Raw genomic sequence first — 17,708 nt, 5'->3', positions numbered from 1 at the left:
AAAACAAGATCCCACAAACTAAGGTGGGAAAAAGGCTGCCTAAGTATGATAGACAGCGATAGACAGCTGCCTCTGATTGGGGACCATACCCGGCAAACGAAGAAATAGAAAAACTAGAATGTCCACCCAAATCACACCCTGACCTAACCAAATAGAGAAATAAAAAGGCTCTCTAAGGTCAGGGCGTGATATCTATGGTGTTGTTGGAAAGAAGCCAGTTAGTTTTCAGATGAAGTTTTAACAGTACTTAGGACAGGACCGTTTTTATGTATTTTTAAAATAAAACTTTTTTTAAGCCTTATTTTACCAGGTAAGTTGACTGAAAACACATTCTCATTTACAGCAACGACCTGGGGAATAGTTACAGGGGAGAGGAGGGGCGATGAATGAGCCAATTGGAAGCGGGCGATTAAGTGACCATGATGCTATGAGGGCCAGATTGGGAATTTAGCCAGGACACCGGGGTTTACACCCCTACTCTGACGATAGGTTCCATGGTATCTTTACTGACCACAGAGACTCAGGTCCAAAAGACGGCACCCTACACAGCTCAATGTCCCCAATCACTGCCCTGGATACCCATTTGATGAGAGATAGAAAGAAAGAAAGAGGGATGGAGAGAGGGGGGCGGGGTGGAGAGAAATAGAGAGAGAGAGAGAAAGAGGGGGGGAGAGAGAGAAAGATGGGGAGAGAGTGAGAGAGAAAGGGGGAGAGAGAGAGAGAGAGAGAGGGGAGAGAGAGAGAGAAAGAAAGAAAAAAAGAAAGAAAGAAAGAAAGAAAGAAAGAAAGAAAGAAAGAAAGAAAGAAAGAAAGAAAGAAAGAAAGAAAGAAAGAAAGAGGGGGAGACCGAGAGAGAGGGGGAGACCGAGAGAGAGGGGGAGAGAGAGAGAGAGAAAGAGGGGAGAGAGAAAAAAGGGAGAGAGAGAGAGAGAGAGAAAGGGGGATAGAGAGATAGAGGGGGAGAGAGAGAGAGAGAGAGAAAGAAAGAGGGGGAGACCGAGAGAGAGAGAAAGAGGGAGAGAGAGAGAGAGAGAGAAAGAGGGGAGAGAGAAAAAGAGGGGGAGAGAGAGAGAGGGAGAGAGAGAGAGAGAGAGAAAGGGGGAGAGAGAAAAAGAGGGGGGGAGAGAGAGAGAGAGAGGGAGAGAGAAAGGGGGAGAGAGCGATAGAGGGGGGAGAGAGAGAGAAAGAAAGAGGGGAGACCGAGAGAGAGAGAGAGAGAGAGAGAGAGAGAAAGAAAGAGGGGGAGACCGAGAGAGAGAGAAAGAGGGGAGAGAGAAAAAGAGGGGGAGAGAGAGAGAGAGAGAGAGAAAAAGAGGGGGAGAGAGAGAGAGAGAGAGAAAGGGGGAGAGCGAGATAGAGGGGGAGAGAGAGAGAAAGAAAGAGGGGAGACCGAGAGAGAGAGAAAGAGGGGGATTTTTTTTTTTTTTCAATTATACTTCTGATCACAACATTTTTTTTCTTCTCATTTCCAGAAACCACTCTACAGCTGTATCATCAAAAATGAGAGTAAGTTTCCCAAATCTCCATGACAAGCTGCTAGCCTAAGTCCACCAATCTGAGCGCGAATTTCCAGTGTGATTAAACATGGAGTCAGCTCAGGGCCCTTTGACCTCTGTGAGGAGGAAAAGAGTCACCACTTGACGAGCCGTGTTTACGTGCCTGAAAGGCAAGGTCTTGACCTTTGGTCCGCAGAAATGATTTAATCTGTCACGGAGTCAGCCAGCCGATGAAGCCCTTATTTGTATTCGGAGCTGGAATGTGGTGGTGTGAAACTGCCTTGCAGACAAGCCCACCACAGATGTGACAGACATGCCTTTGGGCGATTATGAGGATGTGAGGTCTTGGACTTCCCTGAAGTCTAGCAACTGAGGATCACCCCCAATGTTCACCATGCATATTTAATCAGACTATTCTCTAGGAAATCCTGGAAGTCTACTCTATTCTACTCTTAATTCAGCAAAGAAGAATTCCTGATGCTTGAATGTCGATCATGTTTGCGATGTCTGTCATAAATTTTATGAAGCTAAAGGCTATTTAAAAACAAAATAGACTAAATATCATTTATAATAATAATAATTAACTATTTTCTATTCGATTCTGTTTACAATTCCATTGAAGTGAACGACTGATGGAAAGCAAGTTGTAACTGTGTTGTCTGTCTGTGCTGCCTCAGTGGGCTCGGTATGCTGCAGCTACGCAGGGAGACACACCAACTGTAGAGAGTACTGCCAGGCTATCTTCCGGACAGACTCTTCCCCAACCGTCTCTCAAATCAAAGCTGTCAAGGAATACTGCCAGAGCATCAGCCCCGAGCTCATTGGCTGTGTGGGCAACTACACCAAGTCTTACCCTATTAGGAGCCCCATAGACAGTAAGTATATCTAATACTGACCTATCAGGAGTGTCGTAGATAATGAGTATATCTAATACTGACCTATCAGGAGTGTCGTAGATAATGAGTATATCGAATACTGACCTATCAGGGGCGTCGTAGATAATGGGTATATCTAATACTGACCTATCAGGAGCGTCGTAGATAATGGGTATATCTAATACTGACCTATCAGGAGCGTCATAGATAATGACTATATCTAATACTGACGTATCAGGAGCGTCGTAGATAATGAGTATATCTAATACTGACGTATCAGGAGCGTCGTAGATACTGAGTATATCTAATACAGACCTATCAGGAGCTTTGTAGATACTGAGTATATCTAATACTGACCTATCAGGAGCTTTGTAGATACTGCGTATATCTGTGCTTTGTAGCCTAGTGGTTAGGGCGTTGGGCCAGTAACCAAAAGGTTGCTGGATCGACTCCCCAAGCTAACAAGGTAAAAATCTTTCGTTCTGCCCCTGAACAAGGCAGTTAACCCACTGTTCCCCGGTAAGCCGTCTTTGTAAATAAGAATTTGTTCTTCTGACTTGCCTAGTTAAATAAAGGTTAAATTTAAAAACCAAAAATTATAATAATAATCTGATACTAACCTATCAGCAACCCCATAGATAATGAGTAGTCTTATACCCAAATAATTGCCCAAGTAAATACCCCTCAGGAGTAAAGAAAAATATATTTCATTGAATTGAAATACTAATCTATCAGGACCCCATTTAATATAGCCAATCTTATGTCTGTGTTGCCTTCCTCCCATCACTGCCTATCACTAAGTTTGTTCGTCCATCCAGGCCTGTACTGCTGCGACCGGGCCGATGAGCCCCACTGCCAGGTGGCATGCCGGCGCATCCTTCGCACCATGACCACGGAGCATGAGATCATGGAGGGCCTGATCGATGAGTGTGGCAGCCAGCCACTGCCCCAGGACCCTCTGTGGCAGTGCTTCCTGGGCAGCGCCCACCCCCCCACCAAGAGCGAGACGGAGACCTCCCCCACCGCCAAGATGGACGGCGCCAAGCTGCACTGCTGCTCCAAAGCCAATACCTCATTGTGCCGGTTAGTTGGAGTCATTGTACTCTGATGAGATGCTTATAATAATATATATGCCATTTAGCAGACACTTTTATCCAAAGCGACAAAGTCAGTTGTGCGTACATTTTACATATCGGTGGTCCTGGGAGTTGAACCCCCTATCCTGGCATTACAAGGACCATGCTCTACCAACTGAGCTAGCTACAGAGCCTTATGGAAACCACATGAATTTCAAGTTAACACATGAAGTGTTCCAAAAACACATTTTCATGTAATCACATATGACAACATATAAAGCAACATGTGATAACATGAAACTACACATGTGAAAACGTGTTTTCAGATTTGAGATTATTGCACATTTCAAGATGTACAATTTCAGATGACTTTATACAGTTAGATGGGCCAGAAGGTTAGGCACACTCAAAGTTATGGAGATTTTTACATTGTTCAAAGACAATGTACATTTGAGTCTGGTTTTACATTCCTGAATTGTGTCTCTGTCTGTATGTTTAACTGGGGTTTTGTCAACCAAAAGGGACATGTGTCAGGAGATCAGCACCAACTGGGGCACTCAGACATGGCAGGAGTTTGATCAGATGTGCGAGTACAACCCTGTGGAGACGGACCTGATCACCTGTTTGGCCGACGTCAGGGAGCCCTGCCAGCTGGGCTGTAAGGACCTGGCCTACTGCACCAACTTCAACAACAGGTATGGTATATACCTAGCTACTATACCAGATAGGTAGCTAGGTATATATACCAGCTGTGCCACTAGAGATCCTGGTTAGAGTCCAGGCTCTGTCGCAGCCGGCCGCAACCGTGAGACCCATGGGGGCGGCACACAATTGGCCCAGCATCGTCCGGGTTAGGGGAGGGTTTGGCCGGCAGGGATGTTCTTGTCCCATTGCGCACTAGCGACTCCTGTGGGTGTCCGGGCGCAATGCACGCTGACACGGTCGGCAGGTGCACGGTGTTTCCTCCGACACATTGGTGCGGCTGGCTTCCGGATTAAGCGGACATTGTTTCAAGAAGCAGTGCGGCTTGGTTGGGTTGTGTTTCGGAGGACGCATGGCTCTCGACCTTTGCCTCTCCCGAGTCCGTACGGGAGTTGCAGCGATGGGACAAGACTGTAACTACCAATTGGATACCATGAAATTGGGGAGAAAAAGGAGTAAATTTTTTTTTTAATTAATCAAATTAAAAAAAATATATATATATTTTTTTTTAAAGGATGCATTTTTCTTCCACTTTGACATTAAAGAGTATTTTGTGTAGATTATTGACAAAAAATGACAATTAAATCCACTTTTATCCTACTTTGTAACACAAGAAAATGCGGAAAAACTCAAGGGGTGTGAATACTTTCTGAAGGGACTGTATTATTATTATTATTATTATTATTATAATATAGTTGCAATATATGACACTCTTAGGAGATTATTTTATGCATACATTTTTGTATGAGATCCCTGCAGCAAATTCACAACATTTGCATTGTTAGTGCCACGTTTTTACGAACTGAACCACACAGAACCACACTGTACCAGACTGTACCAGACTATAGCACACTGTACCAGACCTACAATAGGTCTACAACAGGTCTGATACCTACTATACTGTACTGACTAACTCAAAATCCAACGTCCACAACGACTGCATACATCCAAAAATGAGTCTGTAATGCTCTGTTGCATTGTTGGGCCTTTTTATTTAGTCACACGTCCACACGCATCCTGCAAACCCATGTTCTCCATCACCTCAACCATTGGGCTGGTCTGACGCAGGCTAGGCTAATGTGATGTTTTTAGTCCTGGAGTGTCACAGGAAGGTCAGGGGAGAAGGCGAGGTTGGGTAGTGAGGGAGTGAGTGCATCCACCCCACCATTTTCCCCAGCACCGTGGTTGGTGGGTTAGTGGCTCCCATACATAACCCTATGTGCACCTCCAAACCCAAACGGGAACCAACAGCCTAGTAACCACATGAAATAATACACTGCAGTTAACACAATGACATTGGTACGTTTCATGTATTTATCTTTCTGTTTAAACGTTGGTTGTGAAACGAAGCCCTGTGTCTAGTCGCTCCCATGCTAGTCATTATGGCTGGCCAACTGGTTGGGGCCGGGTGAAACCAAGACCTCTGGGGTCTCTTCAGAGAGACAATGACTAGTTGTCGACGATGTTGCTTTATAGGCTCTGTGAGTGTTGTGGTCGGCTTCCATGACTCTGTGCTAGGTTGTTTAGAGGTCACCGAGAAAGAAGGAAAGAGAAAAGGATAGAGAGAAAGTGTGTGTGTGTGTGTGTGTGTGTGTGTGTGTGTGTGTGTGTGTGTGTGTGTGTGTGTGTGTGTGTGTGTGTGTGTGTGTGTGTGTGTGTGTGTGTGTGCTACTATAGTTTATGATGTGTGGGTTCCCTTCAACAAATTCATTTGACCTTGGAGGCCAGCCATGTCACAGCTTGCTGCATCCTGGCTTGGGACAGGGCCTGAGACCCATGCTGGACGCCATCAAAGCCCGGCGGGCGAACTCACACAAACACACACAGTTCAACAGAATGATCCCCACTCGTGGACTCATCCCCACTGTCCACAAAGCTCCATTCCATTTGCTTTGTCCGGTTTCAAAAGCATTGTTTTTCCAGGCTGAAGTCAGGGACAGAGAAAATATATGATTGGATAGTAGGGGATCTGAAGAACGTGAGCTACAGACTTGAACTTCATCTCATCGCTTGACCTCTCTTTCTCTGTGATATAGTTTTCCATATGTCTTTGTCTGTTGACTGTATCGGTTACAACACAATAATAATGATAACCATAACGTCATGATTATCATAAAACATACTGTATCAACGCTTGAATTGCAGCCCGGCAGGCAAACGATGTAATCAATGTTCAATCAAACAAAAAAAGTAATTGAAACTTCTCATGGTAGGCCCTCGTAGAGAAGATTTGGAAATCCCAAGTATTCCATGTATTATTTTCATTGGAGAAGATCAATGAATTCCTCTTTAGATGATGGCACCGCTGCTCCCCACTGTGGGATTTAGAGTACAGAGAAACAAAGGCTAGCTCTCATTTCCTTTGAAGGAGTCCCGGGGCCATTGCACGAGAGTCTTCCCCCCCTCAGGGGTTCAAAAGCTGGGGTGACCAGCGGCGTGGGGGCACATTCGCAGTATGGAAGTTAAATAGGGCTGGAGGCTAAAAAAAACATTGTGACCTCTGTCTGTCTGTCTGGCTGGCTATCTGTCTGTCTGTCCATCCACCCGTCTGTCTGCCTGTCTGTCTGGACAATATTATTTTCCTGGCATGGCCCAAGGCCCACCAAAGCCCATGGCAGGAAGTCTCAATCCACATGCCAATCATTCTGAGAGGGAAGTGGGGTAAAGAGGTCATGTACACACACCCAGGCCCCAGGATGTTGACTCCGGTTGACTCAAGGTGACTTTGTAGCCAGACCACTAACTTTGATTTAACTCTTATCGTTCTAGTTACTGACTGAGAGTATGGAAACGGTTGCCATAAACACCATGCCTATTTTAAGTTAATCTGTCTTTATTAAGAAGAAAATATTGAGTTACATGAGGAATAGCTGACTCACTGACTGTATTGAGCCTGCTTGGTGAAAATGAAATGTATTTAATAACAATCCTAAATACCTATGCTTTAATTGGAGACACTTTCCTTCCTTTCCATCTGGGGGGTTTTCAATGTGTAGAGAGACATAAAAGAGTGAGAGCGAGAATAGGCACGAGTCACTGTAAATAAAAGTGAAGAGGTCATTAAAGTTTATTTTTGGGTGGAGTGGAAAGCCTCTGTGACCATTACCCACTACCCACCCATGGGGTCACATTTGGTTCATGTCCTGGAGCTGAGGTAAGGCTGTGGTCTCTCTGCTTGTGGTCAAGACATCACTTTCCTTCCCCCTCACTCACCACACACACACACACACACACACACACACACACACACACACACACACACACACACACACACACACACACACACCAGAGGTGTGGACTCCAGTCACATGACTTGGACTCAAAAATGTGAAGACTTGAGACTGACTTGATATAAAATAAAACAACTGAACCCTCAAGACTCGGGACTCGACTTTGACTTGAGACTGATGACTTGAAATTATCTATCCATGTTTTGTAACGTTTTGACACTCATTTTGTGGCACAGAGTTGCCGTGGATTACTCTCAGTATTTTGCAAAACAAACACACAACAGATTGGCTAGTTAAACATACACTCGGTCCTCTGATTGGACCAGAAAACTGTCAATCAACACAGGTCGAGTGAGCTAGTGGTCCTCTTTTGAGGGGTGCGAGTATGAAACTGAATGGGAAGAATCCATATTGTTCATAGTTTACATATTTTAATAGATTACATAGGTAGGCTATAAGTCTACCATTTGTATTTGATATTTATACATTTGCCTATTTGATCTGGTCACGAACATAGGCCTACGGCATTGCACCAAATGATTGTCTCAAAAACATCTTATCTGTGCTTCAGAAACGAAGAGTTGAGCGTCTTGACCAATGACCAGTCATCAGCATTGGCGCGCAAAGGCGGGCGCACATATTCAGATTAGTGACTAGAAAGCACTTGTTTAATTTTCTCCGGGTTATGCCGACAGAAACAGAGTAGCCTACGTTTTCATTATCCATATAGACTGCAGTTTAGCAGTCTGCTACGAACATATATTTCCCAGAACAATTGTCTACATGGCGATTTCATTGATCATTTTCATATTTCAGATATTCCTAGTTTGGTTGAGTTAATTAGGCTATATACATCAGTTCTGCGTACTGGCTTGTCCGAAGAGAGCTGTAACATCGCACTGCCTTTAATACTTATGGGATGAAGATGTAACATTCTGCCGAATTTATTACGATATTTGTGAGGAAGAGAAAGGCTAAAGACAGACCATGCTTTCTAACCGCTGCATACAGCAGATCATCAACCTCTGCTGCTGTCACGTCCTGACCCTGGTATGAGGTCATTCTTCCCTAGTAGATTGGTCAGGGCGTGACAGGGGGGTGTTTCGTCTATGTGTTTTGGGTTTTCTGTTTTCTATGTGGGTTGTCTAGAGTTTCATTCTATGTTGTCATTTTCTATGTTGTGGCCAGGTATGGTTTCCAATCAGAGGCAGCTGTCTATCGTTGTCTCTGATTGGAAGCCATACTTAGGCAGCCTGTTTTTCATGGGGTTTTGTGGGTGGTTGTTTCCGTTTAGTTTAGTGTACCGGACGGGACTGTTCTCGGTCTTTTGTTGTTTTGTTGTTGAAAGTGTATTTCATTAAAGACAAAGAATGAGCACTATACACGCTGCACCTTGGTCTCCTTTCAACGACGCCTATGACAGCTGCTTACAACTAGGCTGTATGATCCTGCTTGCTCTGGACATAACAGAAGTGACATAACATCCCTAGTTGATCATGACTGTTAACATAAATGACTTTCAGCACAAAATGCAGGTGCAAAACGCAGTTTATTTCTGTGTCTTGCGTTTTTATTTATGGATGTAATGACACATTCATAGCCGCATGGATGTAATGACACATTCATAGCCGCAGGAAGTAGGGGTGTTGAGGGTGCTGCAGCACCCCTGAAAAAGTATTTTTTCAGAAAGTAGTGCAATGGGCCTTTAATATTAGTGACCGATATAGCTGTCTGTAGCACCTCGCCATCCAACACAATTCATTTCATGTAACGTTTTTTAGTTTTTTTTTACATGACTTGACACTTGACTAGAAAAAACTTGTGACTGGACTTGACTTGCTCTTAGAATGCATGACTTGGAATGGACTCGAGACTCGTTCTACTTGTGACTCGACTTGAGACCCGGATCTTGTGACTTGAGACTTGCTGGTGACTCGAATAATAGTAACTTGGTCCCACCTCTGACACACACACACAAACACACACACACACACACACACACGGCAAGGCAGCATGAGTGGCCAGTGGGAGATTTTAAAGGCTGTTATTAAATCAACCACTGGCTGGAGATCAGCGCTAGACCACATCCAACCTCAGCCCTGGAAATATCCCTCCCTCACCCAGCCCACACTGGACCTACATAAACCTACCAATCAGCCGGTCCACACTGGACCTACATAAACCTACCAATCAGCCGGTCCACACTGGACCTACATAAACCTACCAATCAGCCGGTCCACACTGGACCTACATAAACCTACCAATCAGCCGGTCCACACTGGACCTACATAAACCTACCAATCAGCCGGTCCACACTGGACCTACATAAACCTACCAATCAGCCGGTCCACACTGGACCTACATAAACCTACCAATCAGCCGGTCCACACTGGACCTACATAAACCTACCAATCAGCCGGTCCACACTGGACCTACATAAACCTACCAATCAGCCGGTCCACACTGGACCTGCATAAACCTACCAATCAGCCGGTCCACACTGGACCTGCATAAACCTACCAATCAGCCGGTCCACACTGGACCTACATAAACCTGCCAATCAGCCGGTCCACACTGGACCTACATAAACCTACCAATCAGCCGGTCCACACTGGACCTACATAAACCTACCAATCAGCCGGTCCACACTGGACCTGCATAAACCTACCAATCAGCCGGTCCACACTGGACCTACATAAACCTGCCAATCAGCCGGTCCACACTGGACGGACATGAAAGACACCTCCCGTAGATCATTAAAGAAAATAGTCCTCGCCCCAGCAACAGGTTTCTTCAGGAAGTAGTGCTTCTCGGCCCCAGCCGTTGGTCTTTTGTTCCTGGCTTGTATCTGGGATGTTTCTGCAGTGACTAATAGTAGTAAACAGTGGCCGTCCGGCTGGCCGGGGTGTGACATCATCACAGCCACATGCATGTGCCGTTGAGCTGTGGACACAACATCTGGACTCACAGGGCAGAGTGAACATGCAACCCATTAGACAGAGAGAGGTAGTGTTGTGTGTTACGTTTTGGTGTATATGGACATGGGTTTTTGTCTTCTGTAGTAAGATTCCCTTTGTGACTCACTTTGTGTCCGTGTCCTAACCTCGAGTCGAAGCAACCTAGCACCCATCCCAAATATGTTAACCGATTCGCTGTGTTTCTGTTGTGTGCACATTTGTATTCATTCTGATAGATGCGTGTTCTATTGAGTCCATCTGCTAATTCTATCACGTCTCCCGGTCTTATTGACTCCAGGCCCACTGAGCTGTTCCGTAGCTGTAACATCCAATCAGACCAGGGCGCCATGAACGACATCAAGCTGTGGTCCAATGGGACGATCAAGATGCCCTTTATGAACATCCCCGTCCTGGACATCAGGAAGTGTCGTCCGGAGATGTGGAAGGCTGTGGCCTGCGCCCTGCAGATCAAACCCTGCTACAGCAAGTCCCGCGGTAGCGTCATCTGCAAGTACGTACCCTCTGTTCTCATTCTGTTAATTGACTTCACGTATTTAGTATGACTTTGGTCTAGTTTCCCAGACCCAGGTTAAGCCAACTCCTGGACTAAAAAGTGTCCATTGGAGAATCCCCATTTAAAGTGCTTTTTAGTCCAGGGATTGGCTTAATGTGGGTCTGCTGTTAATGCGTTACCATTTATCCCGCCTTTGAGAGAACATTCTATCTTGAAATCACCCACCTGGTAAAATAAAGTTAATAAATAGTTAAATAAGTACATACAGCATCCCACCTTCAACCGACTCCCGTTGTCACAGTAAAAAGTCCCCCTCAGGAAACGACCGACAAAGTACCAGCTGGAACTAAAAACCACATGAACCCAATCCAGGTGATCTCATATAGAGCGCTCTGCTGACACAACATGTAGTGAGATTGACTCAGGGAGGAGGATGTTGTGGTTTCTGCATGGCTTGACTCACTATCCCACCTCAGGTTATTTACGTGCAGATCCTTTGACTGAAAGCAAATCTTTTGATTGGAGCTTTTTCCTCTGAGAGCAATCACACCTGGGCTTCTGTCAGGCTGAATGGGGTAGTTAGCATGTTAGTGACTGTGGTTAACACACCAGCATTTACCTGTACACTAGGCTAGCCCTCAGGGCTGTAACAGCCAATGTATGTGGAGGTCTTATCAATGTGGTCTGGAGCATGTTCCAGCTGACAGGCTTTATTCACAGGCGCTACACGTGTGTGACAGTGGCCTTTTGTTGCACCTTTATTTACATTTGCATTTCTAGGGGGAGCCCTTGGGCAGACACACACACACACACACATAGACAGACAGACAGACACACACACTCCTTCATTGTTCTGGAGGTAAGGGGGGGATTAGGCCTCCTCACGCTACCCCTTTCAGAGTCATTCTTCCTGGGCTGCTTTGGGATGTCAGGGGGCCTGTCTGGAGCTCTGTATCCCCCGCCCAGGCTCTCCCTCCCTCTATACCCAGCCACAGAGGACAAAGACGGGATGTCAGTGAGCGATGGCAGGGCAGAACCCCACATACATCAGTCAGGGCTTAGATTGGCATGTTGTATTGGCCCTGTCCAGTACAACTAAACGCTGTGGCTCCGCTGTTCATGTCTGAGCAAGAAATGTATGTGTGTGTGTGTGTGTCTATGTGTGTACGTGTACATGAGTGTGTGTATGCATGCTTATGCCCATGTACAAATAATCCGTCTCTTTAAATAATTACTCATACACAGCCTGTACAACTCAACTTAATCTCTTAATCTTCGGCTCTCGGGTGAATGACTTTTCTATCACACATAATTGTTTTGTCAATCCTATTTGGCTCAGTGTGTGGAATGCCAGGTGTACCATGCTGATTACCTGCAGCACAAAGGTACGTTATTACACTAGCCCGCTCAAGGCAACAGAAACGCAACATGCATTCTTAACTCAGTGTGGGTAAGAAAAGCTGAGACCGCAATAAAGGACTAGAAAGGAAATTACACCCCAGGATGGCAAATCAACAGAGCAGACAGACGGTTGGGAATGTAACATATGGGCCAGTGGCAAGCCTGAGAGCAGCCCAAGTCACTTCAAACGCAAGTCCAGCACTTTAATGTCTGCACCTAAGCTCTCCCGGCACTAGGAGGATGCTGTGCGATGTATGCAGGGAATAGGAATCTGTCTTGTGTTTCGTCTGACCTCACTTTCAATAATGGCCTTCTGCTGTATCTGTCAAGTCAGACCATGCTACAGTATGTGTCTGTTTGTATCCACAAGAAAATGTGACCTGGCTAAACTCTAAACTGGGTTAAAGTTCATCATCTTTAAACTGTTTGAAACGGTTTTTAGATAGTGTGTTGCACTGAATGAAAATCTTTCACAGTCAAATACGAACTAGAAAGGAGTTTCAAGTTACATTGCGTACGTTGCCGTAAATGCTGCATAGCCTTCGATCATTTCGAAACACCTTGCAACGTTGCGATTAGGTTTGCAAAATTCAGCGAACTCTCAATAAATCCTGTTTGGATGATTCCCGATGTCCTGCTTATTCCCTACTAATTCCAGGAAGACCAGGGACGTTCCCGGAATTATGCAACCCTCGTTGCAATAGTGAATGTTCCTCACCCTGTCCTTCACTGGCTGTTTCCCCTGCCGTTGACTACCCTTCAGGTCGGACTGTGTGGACATCCTGACACAGTGTGGAGACCACAAACGCTTCCACGAGGGACAGACAGCCGAGCGCATCTGTGAGATCCTGTCCCCCATAGATGACCCTGAACGCTGCATCCCCCTGGAGAGATATCTCAGTGAGTGGGACTGTGTGTGTGTGTGTGTGTGTGTGTGTGTGTGTGTGTGTGTGTGTGTGTGTGTGTGTGTGTGTGTGTGTGTGTGTGTGTGTGTGTGTGTGTGTGTGTGTGTGTGTGTGTGTGTGTGTGTGTGTGTGTGTGTGTGTGCTTTGAACTGCTAACACCGTTTCCTTACCATTACCAATTGAAAGGACTTTCCGATTTACGTGATTCATATTTCACACAATGAAAAAGTATTTGAATTGAATGTTGATTACACATACATGCAAGGAGTCCAGGTATTACAAGGATAAATGATTCATCTCAGAGCTCTCTAAAGCTTAAAATGAAATTGCTCATTGGATCCCCACACAGCTCCTAGCTCCCTGGGTAACATCATTGAGGAGGTCATCCACCCCTGTAACCCCAACCCCTGTCCCAGCAACCACCTGTGTGAGGTGAACAGGAAGGGCTGTCAGCCAGGACAGGACTGCCTGCCCTTCTTCTGTGTGCCTGGTACAGTATAACAATACCTCCACCATACCCGTATCCACTGTACATAGAGACACACACTGTTTTGAGCTTGTTCTTCTGAGTAGTATTTCACGGTATATCGAAACGTCTGTACTTTTTCCATACTACAAACATGTAAAACGATTTGGTAATAGAATTTTGTTACTTTCGGTTCTTCTATCAAATGTGTCTCACCAACTAAATGTATTGAACTTCTTAGAAAAGTAATTCATTTGCCCAAGTTTATTATAAAAGCAAACAGAATGTTTCAGTGATTCGTATTCCCTGCAGCTTCCTGACCCAGATATCGATTCATAGTGAACCGTTTTTGGATGGCGCAAACAACAACAGTAATTGTGTGATGGCGGGGATGCAGGGTGGTGTGCCAAACAAAACAACTGCATGTGTGCTCGCTCTAGTTCCTCAACGGCACAGCTTGGAGAGCTAAAAAAACTCCTTACAGTTCAAGACTCTTCTTTGAGTCATAAAAGTGCACTGAAATGACTTAGGAACTGTGCACACTGAGACACCAGTTAGTCCTCTCACTCAAACCCTTGTCATTTGATTTGCCTTATGTTGAACCTACCCCGCATTTCCCAGGAATAGTGTTATCATGTTACTGAATGTATCCAGTGTATTTTGAGATTTTGTTATCAACAAATTTGGCAAAAAGTACAGTAAATGTAAAATGCACATAAAATCAACAGTGTAATATTTGGTTTCAGTCTTGTGTCAGGTGAACTGTTGTGTCCTCAACTTTGGCCTAATCATTTCCCCATAATCTCCAAACTGTTCCTTTTCAATTGCTACCCTGGTTATGCATATGCTTTTCATATTTATTCTGTAGGCCAATTCCCACGAGGGTAAAGGGTTGAGTTAAGCATTGCTGTGGACTTGTATCGTTTTTCTATTTAAAAAAGTGTGATTTTGAGAGTGAACCCCCCCCCCCCCCCCCCCCCCCCCAAAAAAAGGGACAAAACATAGTCCTTCTTCCTGATTTCTTTTTTCAGTGGCATTGTTTTGTTATTGAGTATAATGATACTTAACCTGGTATCATGACATCACTGCTGCTAGGAGAAGGCAATGTGTCATAGTATACTATACCGTCTTGTGCCCCTAGGAGGCGCCTATGTCCACTGTAAATACATGTGTATATGTGTAGACGTCAACAGTTAGTCTGACTGCACTGTGTTCTGTGTGTGTGTGTGTGTGCAGGCTGTAAACTGGGCGAAGCCTCAGAGTTCCTGGTCCACCTGGAAGCCCGTATCCAGGTGCCCATGCGTAATGGGCAGGCGGGTTGCTTCGAGGTGTGTACCTGTGGCCAGAGTGGAAGGCTGGAGAACTGTGCCGAGATGCCCTGCATAGACACCTCCAAGACTTGCATTGTTGGGGGACAAAGAAAAAGTAAGCTGCCGCTTACTTGTTCTAAATGGCTTGAATTCATATGACACTTTTCAGTAGATCTTACCATTTTAAAAGCACAGAGCACTTTACATTGTGTGAGGGTAGTTTTATTTGCCCCATTCACCACCAATGTGTAGCATCCATCTAGTTTTCAGCTATAAAGGAACAATTTAGACATGCCGACATTGGGCAAATTTGTTGTTATACGTCTGAAGCCGACAACTGACAGTTGTTGGACCACAATTGTGTTCAGTAGGCGCAAAACGGGAAAACGTGGAAGCACAATACCTGAACTCAAAAAAAGGAACCCTTATTTTTATATTCCGTATCAAAACATTTTGCTACCCATGCCCTGCTGAACACAACTCAGGAGTTGACTCGGGACTGGAGAGAGCTCTCTGTGGATGAGTTCTTGGTGCTGTTCTGCCTGGTTGTGAAAGTAAAATGCTTCCTGTAGTGTAAACATCACTGCCACTCTCCTTCTTCCCCTAGCAGCATGGAAACACTACATAAAAAAAAAAAACTAAAAATAAGGCACCCAACCAACCGCATGTTGGTATTTCCTTCCCGCGGTCTCCCTCTGGCCCGCCCTATATGTCAATACTATGACTTGAAAGGAGCCTGCTGCCTCTCTCTCTCTCTCTCTCTCTCTCTCTCTCTCTCTCTCTCTCTCACTCTCTCTCTCTCTCTCTCTCTCTCTCTCTCTCTCTCTCTCTCTCTCTCTCTCATCATCTAACACACACTCTTCTGTGAACAGCAGGGAAGAATTCAGCATAGAGTAACCACATCCCCCTCCAGGCTACACATGGCCTTAGTCACTCTGTGATGTTGCCCCCTAGTGGCTGATCATATCCCCATAGAGAAACAACACTGAACAACAGGATTGTCTTTCATATCTAGGTTTTATATTAGCATTTTTTTCCCCCCTTCCCCCCTTTGTTTAATGTACCGGCTTTGAATCTACATTTGTTTGAACCCAAATCAGTTTATTGCTTTTGCTTTTATGTTTGTTTTCGCTCCGGGTTCAAAAGGGGGGTCAGACGTTTCAGCCTTATTTGACACAGATGTGGTTTGCCTGAGAGTGAGAGTGGTGGGGCTTTGGAGTTCTTATATCTAGCATTAGGAGAGGAACATGAAGTAATCCTATAGGGAAGCCTTAGTTTAGTTAAAGATCATTTTTTATGTTTCAGATCCTAAAGAAATCAAGCTAAGGTATACCAGGACAGCCCAAACCCGAGGGTTGCTTTAACTTCTACAGACTGTCTTGTAGATGTGGCCTGTGTGGTCTAGCAGTTAGAGCCGCAGACCCTGGAACACACATACTGTACCAGAGTTGTCATGGTTTCAAATCCCAACCACACCCTTCTGAATCGCAATCTTCCCTGCCATCTCTCCATTGTCCTGTTTGTTCAATAAAAACCCCAATAACAAACCCGTAAGGAGTGGGACTCCCCCACGGACACAGCAGAAGAGTATCTTGTAGAAGTCAAGTCTCATATTAGCTCCCAGGTCTAATACTGTTGTGACGTGGTGAGGCTGGACCCAGGTGCAGAGAAGAGACCAGACGAGGAATCAGTGGTTAAGGATAAAGGTGGAACCATGACCCAGATCGCATAGTTTAAGTCTATCAGCTGCTGGAGGACTCAGTGTCAGATAACAGTTACATTTGCAGCCCAATAACCACTGAAATCAGACAAGGTCTCACAGGGTGACGATGTGTCCTTGTCCTACAGACCATGGGACGTCGTTCAGGGTAGACTGCCACCCCTGTTCCTGCTTCGCTGGAGAGACCATCTGCTCCACCCGCCAGTGCCTCAGCGCCGACAGCTCAGACGAGGACCGCCGCCGCTTCACCGGTGTGTGTGTGTGTGTGTGAGAGAGAGACAAAGAACAGTGTGTGTGTTGATGGTCTTATTGCTATATTGTAATGTTTATTTTTTCCTGATCCTGAAAGTATTTTTCTCTAATCTCTCTCCCCCTGCCCCTCTCTCCTCCTCTCCGTAGGGCTCCCATGTGGTTGCCCTGACCGCTTCGTGCCAGTGTGTGCCCGTAATGGCCGCACCTACCCCAGTGCCTGTGTGGCCCGCTGCATGGGCTTCAAAGACAACCAGTTTGTGTTTGGCCACTGCCGCAGCAGCGACCCCTGTTCCCCCAACCCCTGCCAGAAGAACCAGAGGTGAGATACTCCATCACTCCTTCTTTCCTTCAATCGTTTGTTTATCGGAATAATGACTGATTCAACACAATTGGATTGGTGAGTGCAGAGGTTCCACTATGTGCATGCCATGTCCGATCAATGATTACTTCAAGGAAGGGAGGTAGGAAGGATGCATTTTCAAAGCATTCCATACAGCCTTAGTGGATAAGACTGGACTCCTCCACTCTAGAGGACGCTATATCTCTCCTAACAGAGGCTTTGAGCCCTGATCCTATTCCACCTTAGTCAACTAGCAATGTTCCCTCAAAAAAATGTAGACGTTGAGCAAATTTCAGGTCTGCTGAGCTCAAACTTGAATGTTGCGTTTTTTGATGCAATCAACCACTTTACAAAATCAAATGCATTATTATTCCCATACCATTATTACAGAGAATCACACAAATTATGCTACCCTCTGCCTATTGGCTACATAGCCTGTCTCAAAATACAATACTGGGGGGAAA

At 45.4% G+C, this 17,708-nt stretch overlaps 1 protein-coding gene across 1 annotated transcript in view; it reads left to right on the top strand.

Moving 5' to 3' along the window:
- The window catches only part of LOC106590283 (reversion-inducing cysteine-rich protein with Kazal motifs), a 56,343-nt gene that overhangs the window by 23,861 nt on the left and 14,774 nt on the right, over nucleotides 1–17,708 (top strand). The window contains exons 7-16 of the mRNA XM_014181125.3: nucleotides 1,473–1,506; nucleotides 2,174–2,371; nucleotides 3,190–3,454; nucleotides 3,969–4,142; nucleotides 10,635–10,847; nucleotides 13,015–13,151; nucleotides 13,506–13,646; nucleotides 14,859–15,047; nucleotides 16,781–16,903; nucleotides 17,052–17,223. Coding sequence (XP_014036600.1) covers nucleotides 1,473–1,506; nucleotides 2,174–2,371; nucleotides 3,190–3,454; nucleotides 3,969–4,142; nucleotides 10,635–10,847; nucleotides 13,015–13,151; nucleotides 13,506–13,646; nucleotides 14,859–15,047; nucleotides 16,781–16,903; nucleotides 17,052–17,223 — 1,646 coding nt within the window. The remainder of the gene's footprint in view (nucleotides 1–1,472; nucleotides 1,507–2,173; nucleotides 2,372–3,189; nucleotides 3,455–3,968; nucleotides 4,143–10,634; nucleotides 10,848–13,014; nucleotides 13,152–13,505; nucleotides 13,647–14,858; nucleotides 15,048–16,780; nucleotides 16,904–17,051; nucleotides 17,224–17,708) is intronic.

This window comes from Salmo salar, chromosome 29, assembly GCF_965601325.2.
Source record: "Salmo salar chromosome 29, fSalSal1, whole genome shotgun sequence".
In the NCBI taxonomy this organism is placed as follows: Eukaryota; Metazoa; Chordata; class Actinopteri; order Salmoniformes; family Salmonidae; genus Salmo; species Salmo salar.
This window is presented reverse-complemented; position numbering and strand designations above follow the sequence as displayed.